General features: G+C 49.3%; 1 protein-coding gene across 3 annotated transcripts in view; it reads right to left on the minus strand.

Moving 5' to 3' along the window:
- Positions 1–2,271: 2,271 nt before the first annotated feature.
- ASCC1 (activating signal cointegrator 1 complex subunit 1) overlaps positions 2,272–27,902 on the minus strand; it is a 39,275-nt gene continuing 13,644 nt past the window's right edge. For 2 of the 3 annotated variants that reach the window (XM_026073426.1, XM_026073425.1), the window contains exons 6-10: positions 26,866–27,002; positions 24,554–24,673; positions 20,503–20,627; positions 18,498–18,577; positions 2,272–3,101 (exon numbers count right to left, since the gene is read on the minus strand). In XM_026073426.1, coding sequence (XP_025929211.1) covers positions 2,985–3,101; positions 18,498–18,577; positions 20,503–20,627; positions 24,554–24,673; positions 26,866–27,002 — 579 coding nt within the window. In that variant the 3' untranslated portion in view covers positions 2,272–2,984. Of the gene's footprint in view, positions 3,102–18,494; positions 18,578–18,789; positions 18,937–20,502; positions 20,628–24,553; positions 24,674–26,865; positions 27,003–27,902 lie in introns of those variants that run through there. The other variant, XR_003254797.1, reaches the window with a different exon arrangement.

Raw genomic sequence — 27,902 nt, forward strand, 5'->3', positions numbered from 1 at the left:
CTGCCGGACCCGCCGGCCTTTGGAGAAAGGCCGAGCTTATGAGACACTCGGCTTTTATTCCTCCTGTAAGAGCGTTTGATACAGCTGTGGCTATGGCTGAGAAAAGACCAGCGCTGGATTTTCTTAAAAGCAAAGCCCCAGCTACAGGCCGTGACGGGTCCCGCTGCGGTCTCCGAAGCAGAACCAGCCCTCTCTTAGCAGCAGCAACGCTGATGCCAAGCGGGGCTCGTGCAGTAGGAAGCACACCGGCTTCCAGGCGCCGGATTTAAGAAAACGGCATTATTTTCAACTTTTTGCTTAAAACGGTGGGTCACGCCTTGGAAAAAACGCAACACACGCTGCCCGGTTTAAAGGGATTTCAACTCACCTGTGTGCAAAATGCTGCTTTGCCACAATTAATAGGAAATGAAAGTGTTCCAATTACGCTTATAAGCGATCGAGATGGGAAAACGCTTGCCAAACCCGGCGCAGAGTGCCTTCTTCGGGCTCAGGCCCTCGGAGCGGTAATAGGTGTGTTTTATTTATGCGAGTAGTCCCGTTGTGCAACGCTAAGGAGATGCAACACCCCATTCTGCCACTCTCATTTATGTAATAGCGCTTTCATTTAAAAGGCGCCACTGGCAAAGCAGAGCTGCAATTCCACGACACTTATGTGCGTGCTTAATGTTATACAATGGGATTAAGTGACGTGCAAATTTAAGTACACGCATAACTGTTCGCTGGATCAAAGCCTAAACTAGGACTCAGTGAATGAGGAACAGACGAGAACCCTTAATTCTACCAGGCGCCTGAGATGTGGAATGAATTTAGTCATGCCAGACTAGAGCAGCTAGATAAGCTGCTTACCACCAAAATTCAACCAACTTCCAAGCGGTCACAAGTGGGTACAGAAATAGTCATAATTAAAACATTTTAAAATTAGCATTGGGCCTGGGAAGTGGAAGAGTGTTGTAGAACTGCTGTTCTCTGTAGAAAATCCCTACGTTTGCCTCCACAGTTAAATAAATGCTACTTCCAAGGTCAAAACTACTCGCGTGACTCCAAGAGGCAGAAAGCACCTCACGCCTCCACGCTCGCACCGGCACCCCACCGGGAGACCACAGAGCTCCCGGTTTCGTGGCAGAGGGAACGACCCTTCCCGTCAGCGAGACGGGACGACCTAGTCCCACGCGAGCAAAGCCAGTCGCGCTAAGAGTCAACATCAGCGAAGCAAAACCACCAGAGAACAGAATCATCGGTACTGGGCAACAACAGACAAAACGGGCTGCGACAGGAACGGCACTCAACGCCCTATGCAGGAAAAGCGGCACGCAGCTAGGACCGCGCGTCCCGTCAGTTTGGTAGCACGTAGCCTGAGGAGCGCGGCTAAGGGAATAAGCAGCTTCTTGGTTAGTCGCTAAAAGCGCAGCCCGCCAGGAAGCTCCCGGAGGTGCATCTTCTCTTCCCACGGCCAAAAGCCCTGCTGGCTGCTGCGCCAGCAGCTCCCAGCTCCGTTCTTTTGGGCGGCTGACGAGATTTGCCAAGTACCTCTTCAGACTCGCTGGAAGATGACATCAGCCGGTGTTAAGTGCTCTCGGCACCTCCCTGGATTGGGCTCCTCGCGAGCATGCCTGCGCTCTGCTAGCTGACTACGCGAGCCGTTAGCCAGCTTTGAACACGGCTCTTCCTGCTGGGAGCTAAGAGCACAGAGATGTTCGGCTGCAAGGGAAAAAAAAGAGACAGAAATCCCAACCCTTGTAACCGGGTACAAACGCAGGCTCCAGCGTGAAGGGCGGTCGTCAAAGCCACAGATATTTCCCAGGAGACCTGCAAACCGAGACGGGCAAGTCTGTCTTGGAAGCACGACCACTCGCAGTTGGGGAAAAGGTCAAACCACCCCAAATCCGACCGTCTCCCATACCACCACTGCCAGTGGCTTGTGCCTCCAGTCAGAGCACAGTCACACAATCAGCTCATTTAGGGAGGGAGCAAACAGCATGGGAACGTCTTAAAAATAATCACTAGCAAAACCGGGTGCTGTTTAAACAGCCCCGTTCCCAGCTCACAGGCTCTCCGCATCGATGACAGCATAATTCCACGTTAATGGCAGCAACTGGGAGCGTGCAGCAGCCTCCGCCGCCACCGCCGCTGTTTTAAAGACAGAACTAAACACCAGGATCTTCCATTTTTCAAAGCGTTCATCCCCAGATGGGTTGAAAGCTTGTGTTGCTATTGTTACTGAACTTGGAGATGTACAAGAAAAAGACCGGTTTTGTTTAGACCTCTGAAGCATTTACAATAGTATCAAAGAGCTTTGCTCATTTTTAATGGAGAAGCCACCTACAAGGCATATCTGTTTTCTGACACACTCTGAAACAGTCACTGGAAACAGCTCTTACCATAAATGCTTTCTTATTAACATAGTTATGTGCTGGAAGTTTAATTACAGCAACTATCAATGCAACAGGAGATAAACACTTCGCTTTTGAAGGGAATTAATTTATTTGGAGATCAACATCACACAGGCACACTGCTGGAGATCCAAGCGATGCCTGACCTCAATATTGTTAAATCATGCTCCGGGGAGCTCTCCTGGATTTTAAATACTTATTTTAAGAATAAACTTCCCCTTCCGAAATAAAGCCACGTTCAAACATTGGTGATGCCCCCAAAGCCGCGTGCACCAGTTTTTCTAGTCGTTTACTCTGAAGAAAAAATAGGCCCTTGAAATATCTGTTATCAATGAGGAGAGGAGGAGGAAGGGCCCCAGTTCTCTCCGAGCGCAAGGCGGGCAACGTATGTAGGAAGAACTGCAGGGAAACACCACGGAGAAAGGGCAAAGCCTGTTCCTGGCCGCAGTGCGCTTTTGAAGAGTAACGAGGCATCCTCGTTTGGAGCTCTTGGGTTCCTGGCCAAAACTCCTGTCCTATAAAAATGCATTTTACTGATGAATCGCTGTGCCTCTGTGCACAGATCGGATCCGCTGAGGCAGCCGCATTCCCACTTCAGGAAAAGGTTAGCTGCCCAGACGTCGCGTAGTAACCGGACGCATCTGAGGAGAACCTCTGAGAAAGACGGACCGAATCCAGCTGCACCTCTCCAAAATAGAAGTTCTCAAAGAGCTGAAAGAGAGGAGAGAAAATGTTTCAGGAACACCTCGAGAAACACAACCCGCAGCTGGTTCATGGATCTCTTGCAAGCATCAGCCTTGCAAAAAGCCTCATAGGCTTGTTTTGCCTTTAATGAAACTATTCTTAAGAAAGACTTTTCCCCCCCGAGACTGCGTTTAGCCTTCAAAGCAAGCTCCGAGTAAACAGCGCATGAAACACATACCTTTTTATTTACAGCAGCAGCCACCCAAACCTTTCCTACCTTGTTTTATGACCTTTTCTCATTGAGCGAGCTTTGTTAGTCTACTCGCTTGCCCCGAAGAGCACCATCCCAGGGTGGCTCTCTGACACGTCCAGGTCTGCAGCCTCCAGCGGAGAAAGGATTGAGGCCAGGACGTTTTTACCAATCTAGGCCATAGGAGACAACCACTTGCAGTGGTTCCAACTCAAACTAGCAGGCTAGAGGCAAAGCCCTCGTCCTAGCGCTGACCCTGCTTTGTTCAGCAAATCCTGCCTTGTTCAGCAAAGACCTAAGTGCAAATTACTGAAAGCAAGCCAAAACTCGGACCCGGAGGGTGGGGCTCTGCCGATTAATTCAACATACGAAGCAGACCAAAGAATGACATCAGAATTTCTTATAGGGAAATTCAGCAATATTGCTTGGAAAGGCATCGTGTCAAAGTGCAAAGTGCTCCTAACTTTCCACTAAGACGCAGGGAATTGCTCTACTGTGGAACACGAGCTGTGCCTTTGGAAAGCTTTGCAACGCAGACACTAATTTCAAACCTCCGTGTAACGCTCGTGCTGCGGGTCACCGAGGGCCTGAGCAGTACCACGGCCCCACCGCGGAGACCTTCGAAAAGCCTGTTCCATCCGCCTCCCATTGGATTTTCTATCTGTCCCTGCAGGCATCAGTTCAAGACAGTCGCACAGCCCTTCCTGCCATTACAGAACATGCTAATGGCCAGCAAAAGCCGATACGTTAATTAAAACCTGCCCGCCTAGAGCCAACAGTGCATCGATTTCTCCATACACCTCATCATCTAAACCCCAAATACTTAGTTAGCATCTGAAAGGCGGCATTTCACCTCCTCCAAAAAGGCATTTGGTTCAGGCTGGCATCAATTTAGGCATTTCCACTCTTTTGTTGGCTCTCCCAAGGGTATTCGACTTTGCAAATACCCCCTTTTGCAAGGGAAGGGAGCTAGGGTTTCTTTCAGGACAAATCCTGGTTTCGCCGTCGCTCCTCCGCAGAGGAAAGGTGCCAGGTCCCTGCCTTGGGGCAGGAGGCTCCCGCTCACCCTCAGGGCAGGGTACGCGGGCTGCAGCCAGGCAGCCTCGCCGCGTGCTCTGGCCCCAGCCCAGGCGCCAGGTGCCGCGACGAGTCCGGTCTGCTCCAGGCTGCCGGCTCGCCTGGACAGCCGTCCCCTCAGCGCTTGGCTGAGACCGGCGATTTCTTGTCAACACGGGACAGATTCGGAACGGCATCTCCAAAGAGAAGGGGCAGTTCTGCGCTCGGAGCTAGCCCTCGGCCACTTCAAACCCCTTCCCGAGGTTGGAAACGGCTGCGGCTGCAGCCAGACGTGCTGCGGGGAGCCCATCTGCCAGGGAGCGCCTCTTCCTCCTCCTCCTCCTCCCCGGGGCGGCCCAGGCCCCCGGCCCCCAGCTGCTGCTGCTGCAGCGAGGGTCCTGGTCAGCGGGAACGCCTCTGCCACCGGCGTTGCTCCGCCGAGATGGCCGGCTGCGGCTGCCGCTCACCTGCAGCCCCCCCCCTTCGCCGGCCTTTCCCGTGACGCCCGGCCCTTGAAGGCTCAGCACAGCCCACGTAGGCTGCACGGAGCCCTGAGCAGCTCCCCACGGATCCCCGTGCTCCTGTTAAGCTGCAAGTTACTGCCAGTCCTAAGCGGCACTTGGCAGGAGCCAGCGGCCGCCGGGGGACTCGTGCGGGTCCCTGGCCCAGCGAGGGGCCCTTTGCAGCGGCACCCGCAGCCCGGAAAGGGGCTGAGCGCGTTTCGGGGGCCGCAGGAATTTAACCACGATGCAACCCTGGCGCTGAGGCGGGGAGGAGCAGGCTGTCAAAAAGAAGCTCTTCTAGGAGGGTATCTCAAGCAGGGAAAGGAAGCAAGGAGAGGAGAGAAGAGAAATGACTCCAGCCATGCAAACTCCATTTTATACAATTAAAGATTTATACAATTAAAGATTAATTATGCCTCCAAAAGCCTACGTAGTTCACATTAGAGGACTTAGGATAAAATGTCTCATTAATAAGGAATGGTGGGAAGGAAGCTGGTCTCCTTTCTCTTTTTGTTTTGGCTTAGCTGAGAAAGGAGGATGATTTCGCCGAGATGGCTGGACCTCCAGCTCTTCGAGGCTTCCTGCAAAGTTCAGTGTCAGCGGGTCCCCCACACCCCAGCCTTTAACACTTTAACAGCCCAGCTCTGTCAAAATGGTCATATGTATTTACGTGTGTTTCCCTCGCAGACCACTCTCCCCTGAGAAAAAACGGAAATAGGTTCCCTCCGTTCCTAACGGAGACGGGTAGCTGCACTGCTAAGTATGGAAATCCTAGCATTTTAAAAGGAGTCTTTAAAGGAGGGAGAGGGAGGATAAGATGTATTTATTTCTGTAGAGACAGAGGTCCACAAGCTTTGCAAAAACGCAGAAAAAGAGCGAAACACTGGGATGTGCCAGTCCCACCAGCAGCCCTGGAGTTGCACCTTTACCCAGAGCGGCCCAAGGGGAGAGTCTTTCAGATACCTGTTCATAGCGCCTCCGCACACCACAACCTATTTTTCTTATAAAACCCCCCAAACTTCAGAGCAGTAAGTAGCAGTTAATGAGATTAGTTAATGAGACCAGCTCTCCCCCTCAGCCCCTCTTGCTTCACACAGTCCCAGCCACATCGGACCAGGAAGACGATCGGAAAGTCCCAGAAGATACGGCCCAGGTCAAGGCCCTCCATTTGTACACCGCTAAGAGTAAAGCGAAACCCTTGTACTGAAGCATTTTGTATTCCCTTGGCTTTTTTAAGACCTACCACCTCTCGTGTGTCCGAGTGTGTGTGTTTCCCAGGGAGAACACTGCTAGAACTATTGATTTTTGGTAATGTAGCTGTACTTTCTGAAAGTAAACACGCTACAAGATTTAAAGGACAACCACAGCCATTTTTACTACTTTCGTTTCAAGCCAACTTTTCACTGATGCTTCCTTGCTCCCTCAGGCTTCCGGCGACAAAAGCCACCAGACACCACGTGTAGTGATCACAGTCAAGACATTGTAAAGCCCGAGACCTGCCTCAAGCAATCGGGAAAGAGGCCCCTCAAACATCGTCCTCCGAGACCTCCAAAATATCAGGAGCTGACTTTCCCATCAAAGAAGGTGTACTACATTTAAGCCCCCGGGGGCTTGGAAACAGATTTCAGAAAGCCAAGCCTCTGCTTTTGACTTTCACTTTTATTTACCTTGGGGAGAAGCCAAGCAGAGCTGAGAAAGATATAAATATCTCCCCTTCCCTCTCCAGCCGCTGAAGAAACCCTCTGGCTTTAGAGGATGGCCTCTAGCATCGCCGACAAAACGCTTCCTACAAAAGTGCTCTCTCATTCTTTGCTCTGGGCCAGGAAAGAAGAGACCTGGCGGCTGTTACGCTTCGTGCGCGGATTCTGGTAACCCTAAAGCCCGGCCAGTCCCTGTCCTCTCCTTCCTGACGGTGTCTCGGTCCACCTCTCCCAGAAAGGCTGCCTGGAGCACCAGGAGGCACAAATCGATAGGCAGCATTAGCAGGAAAGGGCAGGGGGGAGGAGAAACCCAGTCATCCGCGCGGTTACTAAAAGCCGTGTCATTTGATTGGAGTGGGACGTACGGCTCAGCAAAAGCACGGTAATTCTATAAATCCAAACACACTGAAGGATTTATGTCCTCGCTGCCTAAAGAATAAATAAGAGCTTGGTGGTTGGGATTTTTCTAATATTATAAATGAAAGTGAACTCGGTAGAAGCAAAGGGCAATTCAGAAAGTCAACACCCTGCGTACCACACAAGCTCCTAGCTCCCATCAAGGGAAGAGCACTTACCGGACTAAGTGCCCTCTGCCTTCCCGCTGCCTTCTCCAAATTAAATTAGAGCCGAGTAAGGAAAGCACATCGTTAACTTTTAACCCTAGTCCCCACGCCTCTGAGTGATCGCGCCAGAGATGCGCCGCGCCGCCCAAGACGCACCCCGAGGCCCAGGAGCCGCTCAGCAAGGAGGCCTGGAAGGAGCACACAGGTCTGTGGATAACCTACATTTCACGTGTCAGCCAGCAAATTACCATAGGTCCTCGAGTGCGAGCGCTCCCCCTTCTTCCTACGCCTTCCGGGAGGCCGGCTCCGATGGCACAGGCGAGCAGGTGGCTGTGAAAGGCGCGCGGTCCTGCAAGAGCTCCCTGCAAGAAAGCTCCTCCGGATTTCTACCCAGAAGTCATTTATTCTGAGCCAAGAAAAGCCAGCAGCACAACATCTGTCATTTTTAACATCCCCATTTCTCTCCTTTAAGACAAACCCGTTCGGATGTTTGAAACTTTTCTTTTCCTGAGGTCCCTTCCCATCTATTACACACAAATTACACAGCAGGGCTTCCCTGAGGTGCCAACAATAATTTTCTTAAAAGAAGACAGAGACTGAGTATTTGTTTTGGAAGAGGAAGAATCGCACATTAAATCACTTACTCTTAGCAAACGTAAGCCAAAAACACTAGTATAAACTTCAGCCCCCAAACCACAACAACTTCCTTATCAAAGTCAGAGCAAGAGATCAAAACTAGGGTGGCTCTTCTCTGCATTTTTTTTTTCTTTTGCCTAAGCTTGTAAAGCAGATTTCTACTGAAACGCTGTAGAAATAAATGTAAAGGAGGAAGATTCCCTGATGAATCAGTTAAAGGAAGCATCTGCACGATTTTCCGTTCCTGAGCACAGGTATTTGTCAAGCAGCCATCCTCAGGCGCTTGCTTCCTGCCGGAATGAGACGGCACCTTTGTTTTCAAACCTGGAAACAGCAGTAATAAATCACGGTGCTAATCCACGGAAGGACAGCAGTAACGCATTTCAGCTCCATTTATGAAGAGCGGAGATGCCAACACAAACCGGTACTTTTAAATCACCTGTCACGGGCTCAACCAGCATGAGAAATATTAACGGATTCGCCTGAAAAGGCACTGGGCAGCGGGGGGACAAAATAAGTCCAGACAAGGGAAGGGAGCAAGAGGCATTTAAAACTTCCTTCACGTAATCTCTGGTTTGCACTCACACTGACTGGCCTGGATTTTGCTGCTGCAGTCAGGATTATTGATCAGTTTTAAAGCCTTACGCTGTCTACAGGAGTCAGCCAAAAAGGACCTATTCTGAATTAATAACAAGTCCAAGCAGCTCTGCCGAGAGCCTCGGCGCTCAGAAATGCAGAGGGAACAACGCCGCGCTGCATTGCCTTGCGATTGAAAACCTACCGCCAAAGAGCAGCGTTATCACAGGATAAAACGCGCGCGCACACACACACGCAGACACAGACACACGCACCCCGCCGGTCCGCAGGGAGCTCGCTTTGTTGTGAGCTCCAGCCACGTAAAGCGCTGCCTCGGGGCAGGGGTATTACAGATTAACAGCGCAAAACTGTCCCCGGTGAATCAGCGCCGCGGGTGGGCAGAGACATATAGCACCATTAGCCTGTGACCAATCAGCTTAGGAAACCCGGCCGCCCTCTGCGGAGCACTGAGGGGGGTTCCCACTTCCCAAATCCGGGACGAGCACAAAAATTAGGAGCTCCCGAGATGCACGAAGAGGAGCAAACGCAAGCCCGGGAGCCTACGGCTGCGGATGAGCTAGTTGTCATTCACAGCACGCAGTCCACGCCGACGACGGGACGCCCACAATCCTCCCCGCTCCGTTCTGCCCAGTTCGTAGCTGTCTATCCGCTAAAAGATCCCTTCCCGAGACCCACGTGCAGAAGGACTGCTTTTAAAAGGCAGAACGCAGCCGGCCCGACGGCTCTGTGGCTGTGCAAGACAGCGCTGGGAATCGGAGGCCAGCAGCAGAAAACAACGCGGAGGCAGCTCAAACCGGGAGATTAAACCCGAGCTTCCGAGGAGCCGCGGGCTTTACAGCTTCATCTGTTCTGCACACAGAGACAACAGGCACCAGCTCGCCCAGCGGCGGCCGCTACCCCCGGCACGTCCTGATCGGGAGCAGCAGCGAATGAAGGGATGATCTTGGAAAGCAGGACGGTTGCTTTCCTTAGGAAATCAGCATGCGACAGCGCTCTCTTCCCCATCACAGAAGGGGACAAACCAACAAACAAAATCCCAGGCATCCACTGACAAGCGTGGAGAAGAATTAAGCGGCGTTTCCTACGACGTGCCCGAGCACGGAGCAGCGGAACATGTTTGTTTTCAGACTCTCCCCATCATCCCGTGGGTATTGCCCACGGCACTCGCAGCAGAGCATGACCGCCCGCCCTCCCCTCTTACACTATCTTACACTAAAAGTGAGGGGAAGGACCCAGATGGCATCACACCATAGGCTGCGACTCGCCCAAATAAAGATCAGGCTATTCTTTTCCATCTCATAAGGGTTGATACGTTTGAATTCACACTTGCATAATGCAGTCACAGCTTGGAACGGAAAACCGCAGAAGAGCGAGGAGCAAGCGCTCTTCCAAATGGCCAGGCTACGGCCCAGCTGCACCACCTATGCACTACCAGCTACCGCGGCGAAGGCACCAACTCTCCAGCAAACCGCTGCATTACTGAGCCGATGCCAGCATCAAGGAAAAAGACCCGACGGATCAAAAATTACTAATGGCAAAAAAGCACTGATGTGTTTAAAAAAAAAGGGATTTATAAATATGAAAGGGACATTTAGAAACACCAGCTAGGAAGAGTCCGTCAAACCAGCAAACGCTCTCCACTGCGGCTCGCCTGACTGAGCTCCTTTGCTACACCAACCGCAGCCTCCAGTCCTGCTTCTGGGATCTCACTTACCTGTTTAACGTGCCTCAGTCCTAACTGACCTCATTCCTGCGATCTCCCACACAGCCCATCAGGGCATCTCAGTTCTGAGCAGCACCTCCGTCGCTCCTCAGCGGGTTTTCTCTTGAGCACGAGCCAGCAAAGGAAAACAGGCATCTCAAGGGCCTGCCCGCCTGGGCTGTGGCTTCATGCTGGCGCAGCTAGCAAAGCCCCTCTGGGGTCCACCCCAGCTGTCCGCTAAAGGCTCTTACCTCCACGGCACACACAGCAGAAGCGGCCCCTGTTCAGAATCGGCAGCACGTGTTGGCCCAGCTCACTCTTCCTCATCCTGAGGAAGGCATCACCTCTTTCCACCTGTGACCTAAACCAAAGCTCCCCCAACCCATAACAGACATATCCAAAACCAAATCTTCTGTCGGTTCACAGAAGGTGAACTACAACTGGGCAGGATGTCAAGATCTGGGAAGTTTGTTCAATTAATAGATTTTTTGTTCTATTTTCACTTTCAAAATATGTTTTCTGAAGCAGTTCGGTGCCAAAAGAGAATATCTGATTCCTGTTATTATTCACTCTGGACACCGCTACGCCAATGCATATCTGTCAGAGGTTTAATTGCGTTTGGAAGCTTGCCAGCGACAAGGCACAAGAGCTGCCGAAAAAGCAGGTAGACGGGCGCCCATGCAGAGCGGCGGCTCTTCACAGAGCTCCCCACCTCCTGGCAGCGTTAGCAAGCGACTCCCCTCTGAACGGCTTTTTAAAGGAATGCTGCCCAGGCACAGGTGCTCCAGGATTAAGATGCCGCGCCGCCAGGCCAGGGCGGAAGGGCTGACTAGGAAGGGCAGAGGGAGAAGGCAGGTGTCCTTTGAGCTGTTATCACGAGCACGAGGAGCAGCCCTTCCCCTCTCGTTTTCTTTCAACCTTGTGCAGGTTTTAAAAGGTGACAGCAGAGGCCATCCTACCTCATTTCCCTTATGTAGGAGAAAGCCTATGGACTTCAGGAGGCAAAAAAGCTGGTCATAACAATCCCAGTGGCCTGTCTTTTGGGAGCCGATCTGTATATAAGCAAAGCATTAACTCCTTTATCATTGACATTCAGCTTATTGCTTCTTGAGCCAACTAGCTTGAGCCAACTATCCACCAGCTTTGCAACAAACCAAGGAGATCTGAAACTACAAACCACTGAGCACCTTGGGGTAGCGCAAGCCCAACACAGGATGCAAGTCAGTGGTATAGCTTTTGTGACACAGAAGAAAAACCCGCTTGATTAAATCATCTATGTCTTCCCTTGGAAGGCGATAACAATATAACCATTTCCATCTGAAAAGGTTTCATTACTGCAAGAGCAAGAAGCATGCACAGAGTTCAGGGAGAAAGATCTTAGGCATGTACGGTTGGAGGTTTCTTTTTTATATTTTTATTTTACTGAGACAAAGTAAATGCCACGTAAATACCAAGAAGCTTTCGGTACACAAGCAAATGCCACCTCATGTTGGGTGTTTTGCATATATTTCACGCAGTAACCATAAAGCGACCAGCTGAAGAAAGGACCGAGAGAGGTCATCTGCTCCACCATCCTCTCCCTCCCCAAGGCAGAAGTGGATCAGCTCCATTTCTGTCATGGCTAGCAGATCCTGGACGAGCATCTCTCCTTCTCCTACCTCCCTCCAACAGCAGAGTCCCTCATTTATCCTGCCCCTCAAGGCAATTACTCCAGTGCTTCATTATCCTTTCCATTATGAAGATTTTCCTAACACCTCTTGCTACAATTTAATCCCATTATTTCTTACCCTGTCATCAGGGCACGGAGGACAGAGTATTCACCTGCTACTGGCAAAAGCTTTCACATGCTCCATGAGCTTTTCCTATGTGTTGCTCTCCTCCTCCCCTCCTCCTTCTCTTTAGCTCAGAACAGCACTAAGTCTTTTAGTCTCAGCTCAGAGATCACATTTTCTAGCCCTCACCTCATTGTTGCCTTCTGGGTTCTCTGCATCCGTTCCACACGGCCCAAAACTGGACAAAGTACTTCAGCGGGAGGCTAGACATAGTCAGAGGATTATTTTACAGCCCTTTGCCTCCTTCTCTTTCTGCAGAAGACTGACTCAGCCAGCTTGCGCCTGGCAGCAGTCCCCCATAACCTCACAGCCCCTCCCGTGGGACTGAGATGTCGGCAGCTCTTCCCAGTCCTGCACGGAGGCCACTGCTCCCGCCTGTACCTGTCCTTAGGCACAGCATCCCATTTGTTCTGGCCTGACTTATCAGGATCATTCGGAGCTCTGTTCCTTCCTATTAACATGCCTGCAGTTTTCCTGCTCTTCCCCCCAGGATTTCACCTCCAAAACTGAGAGGAGTCTGCTCCACCCTTGCTGACCTCCACGAGTGGGAACGGTAAGACGTTTCCAGCTAAACTCTGCGAACATGGAAGCAGCCGATCCTTCTCCTGCAACTGCTGCCACGTGAAGTCTCAGTTCCCCATAAAGCTGGAGTACAGCCACCTCGGCTGCCAGGGAGCGATGCAGCAGCTAAAGGCAGCGGGGAGGGAGACGCTCAGCTGCAGTTTAAATTCATCTGGCAGGCCTGACTTCTTCCAGATAAAACTCTGTGGGGCCAGCTGCAGGCCCCCGTTCAGCCGAGGTCCCCTCCCTATGGGGTTCCCTCCTTCACACGCGAAAACCACACCGCAAACCTCCTCTTTAGCTCAGGGTTTCGGGTCCCCCTCCCAGCTCTATGAAAATTCATGCGCTTGTAGAAATCAAACCCTAGTTGCTATGGTGAAAGGCACTCTGCAAACTAAGAAACAAATACAAGCGGGACATTTGGAGGTTACTGGATTTTTGCACATCTTTCAGGCAAGAATAAAAAAAGCAGCACATTTCAGGCTCTGCTAACTTCCCATGCCCCGCTACTCCTCACACATGAGGGATTTACAGTACAACTTATTTAAGGAAATTAATAATCAGCCACTGCATTTCTTAAAAGAAGCCTCATCCCCGTGGCTCCTAGCAGTCCCTTTTATGGTTTTTAAGAGAGCTGGGCTTCGGTTCTGCTGCAGAGATGCCAGGAGGCTCGACATATCCGGATGCTAGGACACGGAGCTGCCACCGATGTTACCTACCAGCTATTCTCCCAGAAACACCGAGATGAGGAGCCCATCTATGGAGCCAGTAAATTAATTCAGGCAGACCCAGGAAATTATCCGGCACAAGGGCCAAAGCACCTTTGGGATGAACTGCCTACTTTTACTAATCAACGTGTTCTTTCTATTGCACTTAACACACTGGGTCCCGGCCTTCCACGCGCCCAGGGGCACTACCTGGAGGGGCCGAGGGGAGCGGGGAACTTTAAAACCCTCCGAGTAAATCCTCCCTCCGCCAGCACTCAGAGTTCCTGCTAAAATTAGTCAGAGAGCTGCTGAGCACCTCCGAAAGAGAGAGGCTTCTCTGCTTTACTGTTAAGGTCACGCAAAGGATCTCTGGCACGTGCAAGCGAGTTAGCACAAACCTTCTGCAACCTCCTGAATACCTCCAACGCCGCCTCTTCACTCTGCTCCACGGCCCAAACACTCCAAAAAAAGATATTTTCCCTCTATTGTCTAATCTGATTTCCTCAACTGCCACTTCAGATTCCTGTTTCACTGTATGCAAATAATGTGAATAAGCCTTTTTCTTGAAGAATCTCATTCACAGGAAAGCATCTTCGCAGCAACCCCAATTTAATCTCCATTTCCAAGATCATACAAATGCTGATCTCCAGCCTCATCTGCTCAACCGTCACATCTTCCCATCCCACTGCCGCTCTAATTGCACACTGCTGAGGCCCCTCTGTCATGCCAGTGTCCCTCGATAATGGCAGGATCAGAACTGAACGTGAAAATCTCTCCTCTGCAAAGCGGCATTACAGCCTTTCATTTTTGCCTTTGATTCTTCTTTAAAACCTATGTGAGGAAAGCACTAGCTTATTTCTGATACAATGATGTTGCACCACAATCTCTTATTCAGTCTGTATTTACCCAGTGGATTTTTTTTTTCCTCTCTATTTTAACTCAAAGCTTTCCAAACAGCCATCTCCCCTTATAAGCTTCTTCAAGTTACCATTCCTACTTTGGATATATGCCTTTATCGTCTCACTGAGGGTAACAAAGCCTGCGCATCCTTTCTGGACATTTGCCAGTCTCGATCTCACCTAATATGGATTCTTTGGCCTTTTGATTTCATCTTGGCTGAGAAATACAATGGGAAAAGGCTCCGTCTCCTTAAATTCGTTACACAGAAAAGGCCAGATACCAACGACTGCAGAACACAAAAGGTGTTCCTTATGCGAAAGAGGAATTGGTCAAGGTGACTACTTAGGGTCAGATGTTAATTTGTTTTATTGAGTGTTGGGTTTGGGGTATTTTGAGGGTTTCTATACGGCACCACATCAAATGCCTTACTTAAACTGAACCACTACATACCACAAGCTCTGCACTAGTCTTGCTCAGCAAGATAAAAACAATACCAGAGAAAACTATCAGATTTGTTTGCTACAATCTGTTCTTCACATTGCCTCTGTGCATCACTCAGGAAACATACTTTCCCCCTGCTGCAAGTGAAAGCAGATACGGCCCCATAATTTAATCCCCCGTATGGAGGTCCCAAAAGAGAAGGAGCTTCATTGAATGATGCCTTGTCTGTCCTAAAAGCCCTCCAAGAGCAGTTTGCAGCCGGCTGCCCTGCCCCTCCGCTCCCATCGCTGGCCAGTGCGAGGCAAGCGTCACCGCTCCACCGAGCAGCTCCCCTTCTTCCCTCTCAGCTTTACGCCTCCTCCGGCAGCCGCAGGGGCGAATACACGCGGCTTTGCACTGCTGTACCTCAACAGCTGCTCCCTCGAGTTTTAATCTCGTAAGCTGTTCACGCACACCTCTGTGCTAAGCGGCAGGGTTCACCGTTCTGCTTACGCAAAACTGCCTTCCCTCTTGTTTGAGCGTGGCAAGAGCCACCCTTTTACTCCCCAAACCTTGAGTTAAAAACCATCTGGTTCTAACCCAGCGAGAGGCCAGGTGGTTTCCTTCCTACTGTAAGCTTTCCTTTCCTTTCGAAGTATAGCAGAGTATTTTGGCCAGGCTCTGCCTTCACCGTTCTTTGGATTTATTTAACTATGTGTGGTCTGGTATTTCGGCCATCCCATTCGCCACAGCTTTGGTATTTTCACTAATGGGGGGGGGAGGAGGGAAGGAAAAAAACCCACGTCTCAGCCTAGAGGCAGCCAACCCGTGTCTCCGGAGACGCACGCAGCTGCCCCAGCTGCCTCCGTGCAGGGGCTGCCCACCTGGCAGCAGTGACGCAGGGCTGCGGCACGGCTGCGATCCGGGAGGAAAGGCAGAGAGGCTGCTGCGCCAGCACCTACCCGAGGCCCGGCCGCACGCGCGGCTCTACCCTCCTCTCGCCGGGAAGGAGCTGCCCTTGTCCTTCACTTGCGTATTGCTTCCCCCTCCGTCTGCTCTCCAAGAGATGTCCCACTTTGCTCCCAGTGGGGCCAGGAGCTTAGTACGTGACCTGGTTGTTCAAAAGGAGTCAACCGACTAGCCACCCTAGAAAAAAAATACGTACTGTTCTGTATGAAGTGGTTCATAAAGCATCCCCAGCTTCTTGGGACTAGATGAGACAAGTATGAAGTTAAGGCGTCTAGCACTTCCATGGGAGACACAAATCACTCAGCTGTTTGGGCACAGGCTTCTCCTGGGCTTTCAGAATCAACTAGACTGAGGAGCCTTTTTCATGGATAGTCCTCAAGATAGAAGTAATTTAAACTCCCAAATGCAACTCATCCTACAGGATCTATTTTCTGAGCAGTGTGGGAAGGGTACCGGCCTGTGTAACCATTTATTAGCACAAATAGCAGGGCATGTTTAACTCTGCGGAATGGGTAGAACAAAGGATTTTTAAATAAAATTCTGATTAGTTTCTGCTGAAAGCAAAATACCAGCTGGAGCTGAGGGTAACGCAGGCATGCTATCAGCAAACATGTACTGCCAGTGCATCTGCACGCACGCATCAACTGTGACCGCGCGGGAGCCTCAGACTCGCACAGCAAAGCCAAGGCATCTCCGTCACGTGCTGTGCTTTGATATTTCAGGTCCTGCCCTCTGCTAAACTAAGTTGACCACTTTGGCTTAAGAGTGGCATGGTCTCAGTTGCACAACAGCCATGAAAGCGGCTAAAACCAAGTTTTCTGACACGACGGCCTCCTACCAGTAGCCTTGCTTTGTCAGCTTGCCAAGCGGGAACGCTGCCACCCAACACAGCTACTACGGAGCACCGGAGTCTGGAAACACGCACAAGCACGTTGCGCCATGCACACGGGGACGGCTCCCGCAAACCAGCCTGCCTAACTGCAGCCATGTTCATTAACAGCCTGTCGTTTAGATCCCATTGCAGAAGCTAATGAAGCCACTTTGCGAGAGGGCAACCCCCCTGAACAGAAGAAGATAAATAATGTATATAGAAGGGGGCTGGGAGAGGACTGGCACATCCTTGCAAGGTCATGCTAGAATGCATCAGTGGCTGCCTGAGGTTGGGCTCCTCTGTTAAGAAGCCCAGAGCTATTTATGACTCACGTAATTAATTAATGCCAACGGGCGTTCTGCTGCAGGCACGTGGGAGACCAAAGGGAAATATGAAGCGAGCAGGTTAGGAAATGCAGTGGAGGTGGGAGAGAAGGATGACATTTCTTGCAGCAAGACATGCTTTGAAGTAATTATCAACAGTCCAAACAGCCAGCAGCTCTTCTGGCTACATCAGTACAAAATCAATTAGGAGTTTTAAAAATGCATCAGCTCATATTTCAGAGAGCAGCAGAATAAGAAATAGCCAACTGAGGTAGGGCGGTTGCATTTTGCAGCTTCTAAGTGCCACACACCACAAGACCCACAGATCCTCAGACCCCGCCGTGCACTCCGTAAGTGGTGCGACCAGTAGAGGGAGCATCGTTATGCCTTTGGAATTGTTCACGTTTTTGGATGACGAGCATTAAGGAAGGATGGTTTGATTTTATGTCTCTCTACAGTCTGAGGACAAATTGAACAAATACAAAAAGACCAAAGAGCTAAGTGAAATGTGGACATATGCCTTGAAAGCGAAGTCCCTCCAGCCACTCTGGGCTTATCACACATACCACCTTCTCCTTCTGGAGCCTGCTCGCAGACACCGGGAGCTAACCAAAATCTCGGCTCGCATTAGGAACAGCACCATGTCTGTGGCTTCTCTGATTCAGTTTGCAATAACACGGTCTCGCACCAAACACTCAACGTGTGGCAATGCTGAGTCATGACACTGCACTCCCACAGGCATTTGAGGGCAATGAGAGCTTAACCTAATTTTGTCCCTTTGTTTGTCCTCTATACAGAGGAGATCAACCAGTTCCTCACCTTATCTTTACATCTCCACACATCCAACACCTAATACATTAAACAGTAAAACTGTAAACACAAATAAAACGCACCCTTTCCCTCCTCTGATGCCCTAAAGTCCTTCTGGGCTCTCCGTCTTCCATGCAGCCTGCATCCTCACTCGTGTATCTTTGCTGCCAATTTGTGGCTAGAACATCTATCATTTTCCAAATGTATGCAAGCATTGTCCCGTCTCCCTCGCAGAGCCGCCTGCAAACAAAACCCCTTTCCCTCACACAATGAGGATTCAAATTTGCTACCAGCCCATGTTATTTTCCATTTCTATTTCTCTGTGCTTTTCTTTTTTCTCTGGACACTTGCAGGGGCCAAGCACCATATATAGCATCAGTCTGACACTGCCATCTGGAAGAGCAGCAGTGCAGTCTCAGCCCTGGCTGGGAAAGCCTGGGAGGCTACAGCATGCTCCGGTTCAAGCCTTTCCCACCTGCACTGTCTGGAGGATCTTCCTTCTTACGCTCTGATCACTGCCAAGCCCTCAGATCCTGGCTGGTGGGACTCCCTACCACTATCCGCTACCCTTCTGGAGTAAAACCGAGCAAATCAATTGCAAGATTTTTGGTTTTTTTTCCCCCCAAAAAATAGCATGCGAAGTGGCAGTCAGTTTTAGTGACATAAATATATAATGAGTGAGTAGAACAAGAGCAACAAAGTACTCCTTTCTGGTGGGCTGAGAAACAACACAAGCCTGAGTCTCCAGGGTAAAACACGAGCGAAGTAAACGACAACACGAACACCCACTTAGCATTCGTGCTACATCCTCCTGATCTGAGCCTCGCCAGCTTTAAGAATGCTTCTGTTAAATACTGTAATACTCCCAATTATGAATGATCCAGATTGTTTATTTTCAAAACAGATCCCCTCCGGGAGCTCCCATCAGCTTAAGACAAAAGCAGTTTTAAAGAGGTGTTTCAACCTCTTTTGGCTACACTGTATCCAGAGCTGGCTTGATTCCCCTAATTATTTCATACTGACCTTGAGGATATTTCGGCCATTAAAAGACTCCCGTTCCTTGAAAGATGATTTAGCAGTCACTGTACTGTTTCGCTCTTCAGCTGTAAAGAGAAAAGCCACCACCACAATGAGCTTCAGAAGGGAGAACCATGTGTACTGTACTTCCCCCCCCCCACCCCTCCCCAAAGACTGCTGCCAGCTAACAAACCACCTTTGCCCAATTCTTCGTGCAAAAACGTTTCCACTTTGATTTTTAAGAGAACACAGCCGAATACACAGGAATTGGTGCCTCTGTCAGGGTCATCTAAGTTACCTGGAGGAAACGCCCTAAATCAGAGCTACCGCTAAGATGATTCTTTAGGGCTGCTGGCTCAGTGCAACACATCTGCTTCTCTCTGGCTGATTCCAAATTCCACATCCTGCCCGGGTACGAGTCAGCAGCGACAAGCGCTCGCATTGCCTGGAACAGCACCAAAAACCAGACTGAGCGTGTGAGCGTAATGCTGAACACGTTCTGAACGGCACCTCTACAGATCTTCACTGCCCGCTCCGGGAAGCATCCTTGCACACCATGTACATGCGGCATGTGTATTTCTGCAGGGTGGGCACACAGCTACACACGAAGACACCAAGAACAGTAATCCACGCCTAGAGCAACTGCCAAATGCCTACATCTTACATCAGTTTCCCCAGGGTATGGCTGGATTTTGATACATAAACCCTAAGTACATGATCTGTTCTTTCCACAGGATCCCTGCCTCACTCGGTGAACGTATTCAATATTTCTTTTTCATCTCCAGCATTAACTATGAAGCCCCACTCACATCTAACACACTATTCAAATACAATATTGAATATAAAGCAACTTCCGTGGCCGTCTGCATAACGCTCTCACCACCGTGCCTGAATGCCTCACGGGTATTACGTGTCTGTACTCTGAACAACGCCGTCAGACTAGATGCTACTGCCCACATGCCTCAGCTAACAGAGAGCAACACCAGCACTTTGGGCTGGACTTCCACTTCCACCGGTTTTCAGGGCTCGATTTGAGACCCCTAAACCCTGCCTTTCCAGAATTTCTCCTGCTTATCTGACTTCAGTAGCAGCCATCCCCAGAGCCTGCCACTGCGTGCCCAGAAAACCACAACACAATCTGCTGTTATCACTGTCCACACAGAGACTCGCGGAGGCTGCAACTGGAGAACACTCGGACTAACCTCTCAGCGGTGCACGCAGCCCCCTGTGCCAGAGAAAGCTATGAAAAGCTTTAGTGCAATGCTGCTAAGGCCTGCAAACCCCATACCAGTGCCAGAGCATATGCATGTTTGCACACGGAGAACAAGGCTGCAATATACAGCCCCTCCCTAAACGCAAGGCATCTGAGGCTGCTTTATAAGTAATGCGATAAGAACGATGCTACAGCCTGCTAGAGCAGACAATCTTTTGGCAGAGACAGCAGACACTATATACACTCAATAACAGCTCATGTTCAGCCTCACAGCAGTCTGAATCTGATTTAACGAGAAAGTGTACTTTGAGACCCTGGAATCATGTTCCGAAAGCGACAGGCAATCTTTAACTTGACCAAAGAGGATCCCGTTTTCTTCTTGCTTAAAGGTCAGAACAGCACACGAAGGTGTTACTGAATTTCAATTTACTGTTGGGGCAGAGAGAGCCCAAGGCCTCACGAGGTACCTGAATGCGTCTGATCCAGATACTGTGAGTGCTACTAGGGTTTTTGTAGCTAAGACAAAGAATCTTACAAAGCGACCAGAAAGTACTTAAAGCATGCCTGCTTTTGCCAGCTCTGCTGACGGCTTCTTCGTTTTCCTTTGGGTTTGCTTTAATGACCTTCCCCTACAATCTTGTAAGTATTTTTGAGATTAAGAAAAATCACAAAATTAAGCAAATAAAAAAAAAAAAAATATATATATATATCATAAAAGCCAACAGCTACTGGCCAAAGCACCTCCTGTTCAGTTTGCTGCTTTAAATACATGTAGTGGCAAGGATCAGGGATACCCACCACTTGGATCTTTCCTGAAGACAGTGTTCATGACAGTAGCATGGAGTTTCACTCTATCCCATTCTTTAAGCATCAGGCCGGAGGCCACAAACCGTTCCACCAGTTTGTCAGCTATCACCTGCAATCTGCGAAGGCAAAAAGAGAAAGAACAGAGCGAGGCAAACCAAGGAGAAACCCCCGTGTTGTCAGCTTTTCACTTTTCAGCCAGAGAGGGAAGCATGTGTGAAATGAAGTCTCTGCATGCACATGGGAAAACTGAACAAGCCTCTAATGGAAAGATAAAAAACTAATCAGAATTCTGCCACGCAAATCAGTCCTAATGCAAAAAGTTCTGGCTATTTTGCAAAGCTTACTTGGTGATCACTTCTGCTGCAAACACGCCACGAAGAAGGACAAAGTTAGCGTAGCAGAGAGTTTGTTCACAGTGAAAAGACAGACGTTATTGGAACTTGAAGGATGCATCTTTCTACTGCCATGAAACATAATACAATTCTCCTTACAAGTGCTAAAATCTCAGACCCACAGAGGGACTTGGGCACCTTGACTCCAGGAGGATCTGCTCTGCTCAGGGGCTGCCATTTATACAGTGCAAGAGTGCTGGGCCGGAGCTCAGACCTTCTCTGTCCCAAATAAGCAACTCAGTCACCGGCTTCATTTCCAGGAGAACCCAGAGCATGGTGACAGAGGGCACAAACCCAGGCGGCGCATCCTGCTCAACGCTCTACCTTCTGAGCTACTGAGCAAGCAGAATCAGAGCACCATTGCCACCTTCTTGTCTGGCTGTGGTCTGGGATGAAAGCAGCTGTGGCTGCCGCGAGCTGCAGTGCCCCAGCCTTACCAAAACCAGCACGGATGTGCTACACCAACAGTGTGGATTCCCATCTGCTGAAATGAGACAGAAGCATACTACTCTGTGAAGCAGGATTTGGGCTCCTCTCACCACATCCGAGCAGTTAGACAGCACTCTTACTCCACTAGGTGCCACCACTTTGGTTTCTCAGCTACAACGGGGAAGGCAGAGACACGGCTTCTCTGAGGCTCCAGCGCTGCTGTGCCCCTGGACGCTGGCTCGGACAACACTGCGGGCTTTGTGCTTCCCCCCACGGGCTTCCAGCAGCCACAGGACAATTTCAAGGCTTGCAGACTACCGATTGTCATGGATTTCTACCACTTACTTTCTGGCTTTACATCAGTGATTTTTAAAATTAGCAATGACAAAGATTAAATGAATATCATTACAGACAATACTAAAACAAATTAACAGAGAATAGCTCAAGTGAAAATGGTGCTTTATTACGTTATAAAGTTAATCAAGGAAATAAAACAAATTAGAATGAATTATAATGGAAATTATTTGCCATGTGGGAGGCATCAGAGCATGATCTCTCTCTCAGTCTGAGCCATTATATGTGCAGAAGGGCTTGCCATCCCCTAATACTGTCTGCAGTTATGCAAGCTAAGTCAGGGTAAATCAAATCTCCTGCTTTATAGCTTAAACTGATCAAGATTATCGGAAGATCAGGAAGAAACTCCACCCCTCGGCCATGCCAGGAACCATTCAGAATAGCTAGCCAGACATCTTGCATGAGACAGGAAGGTGCACACCTCAAACATTGGTGGCAACCACCTGATCTAGCACAGCAAACCACATGGTCACCGCTCTCTTCTAGTCTTGACCCTGAGCTGAGAAACCGTGATTTCTACCTGCTTTGCCCATTTCCCCGAGCAAAGCGCAGCTCTACTGAAACACAGCACCCAGGTTTTAGCAGGCAAGTGCACGGAGCAGTTCAGCAGTAATCTGTCTAGCAGACTGGAAAACAAAGCAGAGTTTTATGGAAGAATCTCCATTCATCCCTTCTTTATAATCACTATTTGGCCAACACATTGTCTCTTGGAGTCTCAGCAGAAGCAAAAGAAACTTTCAGTGCTCTAAATCAACATAAAAATATCTTCTTTCCCCTCTGCAAAACTAAATGTTTGCTGAACTCTCGCTACCAGCTAAGGGACTATATTAGGACAGAGGTGCCAGTTCATCCTGCTGTGAGAGATGAATTAATTTACAGGTAAGGGCAGGACCAGCCTGGGCTGAAGATAAAAAGTTACAACCATGTGACCCTCTCTGAGCACACTGTTATGCAAAAAGCAAAAGATGTGTTGCAAAACAGAAGTCTGGAGGTCTTTAGGTGCCAGGCAAAGCACAAGATCTGGGTTGGGCCAAGACCTCAGCTAGCAGATCTCTGTGGAGGACGGAGGAGACATGACCTGTGTAACGAGCATCTCAGGGGTGGAGGCCATTTTCAGTTTCAAGACAAGGTGGATTTGAGGATCCCATTTCTCTCCCCAGCCAAAAGCAGCTCTGCCACCCCACACATGCACGTGAGCATTTTCTGCCAGCATTAATGCTAAACAGGTTCTCAGCAAAACAGGTAAGGTTGAAATCCTGATCACAGACTGCAATGTCAGTACGTAACAATTCAAGCTGTCCACAGACCCAGGCAGACATCACTGCACCACTTTAGTCCCTGCTTACACTCTACAAGGTTTCTCTACCAGCCCCTCAGGTCACAGGCTTATTTTCAAATGTGCAAGCAGACTCGCAAGCACTGCGCTTCGGAGACGATCCGGAACTAGGTGTGTAAGGCAAAAAGAGCTCCCTAGCTCGGCTCTGAGAGCCGACACTTTGGTCACTTTCTACAAGAAACCCAGCAAAGGGCATTTGGATCATACAACGTCTGTCTCTGTCTCATCTTTCCGAGTGCTTCTTCCCTATTTCTGCCTGCACTTCTTTTCTGTCTCCTGGCTGGCGTCTGGCTTGTCGTGGTTCTCCACCCTCCCCATCTGTTTCATCTCATCTCTTTCAGGGCAGGATAGACTTCGAAGTGGAAGAGCCGAGAAGGGGAAAAGAAGATTTCAATTCGTGCTGCCTACCAGCAATTCTTACATTTTCCCACCCATTTTCTTATCCCACTTCTGATCTCTTACTGCAATATAGACTCCAAAATGTGGTTTTCTGCAGGTTTTAAACAAGGCCCTCCTCGTCTTCTCAGCCCTCGGGCAAAGGAGATGCCAGAACACATCCTTTCTTCCCTGAGCAGGTCCCTGCTCAGTCTCCCTCCTCCAGCTGCACTGCTCTGGGCTCCCCTCCTAGCTCCCCAGTGTCCTCTGGCAAAGGGACCAGACGATGAGAGGGCAGCACCGCCAGAAGGAAAGAAGGCTAAAGCTCTTCTTGTTCCACCCCTCTGCCCCTTTTCCCATTCACCTCACAAACAATAGCACAGGAGCACAACAGTTCTTGCGTTTCCCCACAGTCTTTGAGAAAGCCCAGAGAGAAAAGAAAATGCTGCCACTGATGATGGTTTTGTCAAAAATGAGATGGAGGAAGGTTGCCCAGACACCACTGCATCCTACTCAGCTCTGGACAGACCCGTTTGTAGAGTCTTTTGCTAAAACCATCGGTGAGAGTGACGAACAGCACAGACACACACACTGGCATCAACCAGGCTTCAAGCTTCAACACCAGCAACTCTGAAGACAGACGTTTCACACCCTGTGAGCGTTTCAGGCTGCTTACAGACACAAAACAACAACTCCATAACCAAGCCACGCTTTTCAGAGGGCCTTCTGGCGTAACTGGGTTTTAAGAATAATTAAATGCTGCAGAATGTGTCAGGCTGCCCAGATTAATCCGGTTTGCAGGTTGGGAACCAGGCAGCAGAGGCCAAGTTGTCCTGCATTCTAAGTCACCTCAGGAGCATCTCCTTGGCCATCTTATCGCTGTGCGAGCCACGATGCCATTATTCAATCCGACATACTGCTACAGAAACAAATGACATCTTTCAGCAGCACCACCAGTGACCAATTTAAAGAGCAAACACATCACAGACTTAACTGGGTTAGGAAGCAAGAATGATTTAATCTTCCCGACTACTGGCCCAATAACTGTGAGCAGTACCCACCAACTGGGGTGGGTTTCTCTGGTGCACCGTTACTGCTGCCTTAGCACTCTCCGCACATTGAGGGGAAATGAAAGAGCGGAGCGTGAGGAACTCACTTGTCCGAGCCATCCTTCATGTGGACTTTTGCATACAGGACATCTGTCATGGCAGGGTCATCGTTCATGTATTCCACCCCTGCCACCTCCACAGTCAGGGGTTTGCCTCCAGCAATTTGGCTGCAATGCAAGAAATCCCTGATGTTAAAATACAAAACAACACACTGGCTTTTGAAATACAAGGCATAGTACTCTTCATGCACATGCTAAATATTTGGTTTTACTAATGAATGAAATAAATATATTTTTTGCTATAGCTAAATACAACTTTGAGGTTAAGTGAAACTTAACTGTTATATGGACACTATGGAGCAGTGAACTCCACAGAGGAATTCTTTCCGCCTATTTAATGCTGTTTGCACTGAAAAATCCCTAAAACAAAAAAGCTTCCCTAATTTCTAAAGCTTGAAAACTGCTAATGTCTCATTGTCTCAAGAAATACTGTAAAAACCTTTAAATCCATACTTTTACTGTTTTGGACATACGTGAAGTCAACTTGATGGTATTCACAGGCCATCTCAAGGCAGAGATCTCTATTTAGTTTTTTTAAAGCCCATCAGCAATAATATGGTATAATTTCTCATTCCAGAGAAGCTCCTGTCTTCCCTGTAAAGAGACTGACTGTGACACAACGTCTCCAGTTCATTCATTTCACTGGGAAAAGCACTCAATCCTGAATGCAGTGTTAAGTCTATTTCAACATGCATTTAAACATGCTGGAAGTAAAAAGAACCGTTTTATAATTGTCTCCAGCTACTCTTGCAGGAAGGCAAAACCCAAAACGTGTGCATGATACAATATGTACTCCCACACCTGCAAACGCACTGCGAAGTGCATCTGCTTCCAAACACGCCGCCTCCTTGCCTTTACCACCAGAACATCACAGGGAGGCAGAGCGCTGCAGCGAGAGCTCCCTGTGAGTAAGTGTTGTTGTCTCGGTTAACTCCAAGGTCTCATGGAAAGTACAGGGAGTGTCTGGGCAGGCAGAAGTAATAAATACGAGTCAACAATATGAGCATGACTTTGTTCTAACCTTGCTCGCTTTTGTTGAGCCTGCCTTGGAGGTTTTTAGTAACATTTCCAAGCTGGGATAAAGAGAGCATGGTTTCCTCTTCCAGTACATTTGTTGGGAAGAAAACTGGCACTAGTGCGCTGTCAAGTGCACGCGAGCTTATGAGGGCGTGAGGCCACATATTCTACAAAAGGGCAACAAGGGCATATCTCCCTTCATATGGCACTGCCTGCATGCAGAAACGTAAATGAGCACCAATGAAGGTGTATGTGGATGGATGGGAGCCTAAAATCAATTTAAAAAGTGTATTTATTTGGCACTGGCAGGGGAAATAACCTAAAGGTTATATTCAAATGTTGATTCCTCCTCCACCCAAGGAAACGGTGGGTAAGGATTTCCTCTGTCTCAGTTCAATCCACTTACGAGGAAGGCAGCACTTCCCAGCACTGCAGACAGACCTACCACTGCCAACTCGCTCGCATTTCCGTTTAACAGCTGAACAAAATGGAGCCTTAATTTTAGAGGAGGAGGTGAAAATTTTGGCCATACATTAATTCTCACAGATATTAGCCGGGGTAGCATGGCCAAACCCTCACGTGCCGAGGTAAAAATGAAGAAAGCGTTCTACATGCAAAGGCTTTGCGGAAATAAATAAATAAACCAGCCCCTCAGGCCATCTCCAATTTCTAAGCTGTACAGAGATAAGCTAATTACAGTGTCATTCAACCACATTTACAGTTAAAACCATAACATCTGCAGTTCAGTGTTAAAAGGCAATGAGAAAGCCACAGTCCTAGAGCATCACCAAACATTTCAGACCAATTACTCATATGGCTCACGCTGGCTTCCCTGCACACAGCTCCCTGCATCAAGAAATGCATGTCAAGGACACCTCAGCATCTGCTCTGAGGCAGGAGGGAGGCAGCAGGCTGGAGCCCATTGCAGGCAGCACGTGAAGGTGATGGTGCTCTCCCCTGGCTCTGCAGCAAGCAGGGAATAACAGCAAAAATCTGCACACAAAAATAACGGGCCTGCTGTGAGAAAAGGAAATGACTGGAGAAGGTTTTCAGGCAGTGCTGAGGGCTCGAGCAGAACTACAAAATACAATTACGTTCTCTGCTATTGCTCAGTGATTTTTGATGCTTCTATTTGAAATGTTTCAGCCTTTTTCTAAATTTCTAGGCTGCAGAGTTGTGATTCGCTATTGAGCTGCTTTCCTCTTTCCTCTCCCCGGTCAGGGACGGCTTGCTTCTTTCCCCCACGCGTGCCCTTTGTGATCACCCCCCTTTGCAACACTTACTCCACAAAGTCCTCTTTGCATCTCTGCAGGAGGTCACATGCTTTCTGGATCTCTTGTTCGTTCAGGAGTACCAATGTCCCAAGAGTCAGGTGCAGCTTTGCAGGATTCTGGAACAGGCTGCTACTGACCCCGTGATCCTACAAACCAACCAATAAATCAGGTATTGAGGCATCATGCACGCACACCCCTTAATCAGAGGGAAAAACATGACAGAGAAGAGGCACCTGGTCGCACGCAACAAGCCTTTTCTCTCTACGTCACTGGCCGAGTTGAAACGAGAGACAAAGCGTTCAGGGGCTTCGTGAGCGGGCGAGCTCAGCCCAGCAGGCAAGTCGCAGCCCACCACTACACACACACACACACACACACTCGCTGCCTGCCTTTTCAGCGGACTGGCTGAACGGCCGCCTGCGCACCGAGGCAGGGTTCACCGCGACGGGCTGCAACGCAGGCCACAGGAGCAGCAGCCCTCACTCGCGAGGCCTTTCGAGGGGAGACTTCCACAGCAGGCAGCGGCAACTGCGCCGCACCAGCGAGAAACTCCGCGCAGACTCGAAACTTGCGGCAAGTGCATTTTTTGCACAGTGAAGCGGGAGTCGGCTGTAGCGACAAGCTCAATACGGTCTCTAAATCCTGTCCAAACACAGGTTGTACTTCACAACACAAGCACAGCTAATACCAACTCTGATAATTACATTTTGCCTGTTCCCATGTGCTCTGTAGTTCGCCGAGATGAATTAAGTTTAAATTCGCTTTACAACGAGAGCTACGTGTTGTTGCTGGGGAAGAACTGTTCCCAGGTGGAGCAGCGGTTATATTCAGCTTTAAGAAAGAGGCTCTTTTGTTCTAGGGTATTTATAAAAATACCTTGAGGATGGTTAACACACCCATATTAAAACAATTATTTCGACTTAGTGGCCACTTCCCATCAGCGTATTAAATAACCTCTGCTTTTAACTCCCAAAGAAGCCAACCCTGCTTACCACGCCACTGAAACATTTCTCTGTCTGCAAAAAGTTCGCTGACAGACTGACAGC

The sequence above is a fragment of the Apteryx rowi genome, unplaced genomic scaffold, assembly GCF_003343035.1.
Source record: "Apteryx rowi isolate R43461 unplaced genomic scaffold, aptRow1 scaffold_369, whole genome shotgun sequence".
Classification (NCBI taxonomy): Eukaryota; Metazoa; Chordata; class Aves; order Apterygiformes; family Apterygidae; genus Apteryx; species Apteryx rowi.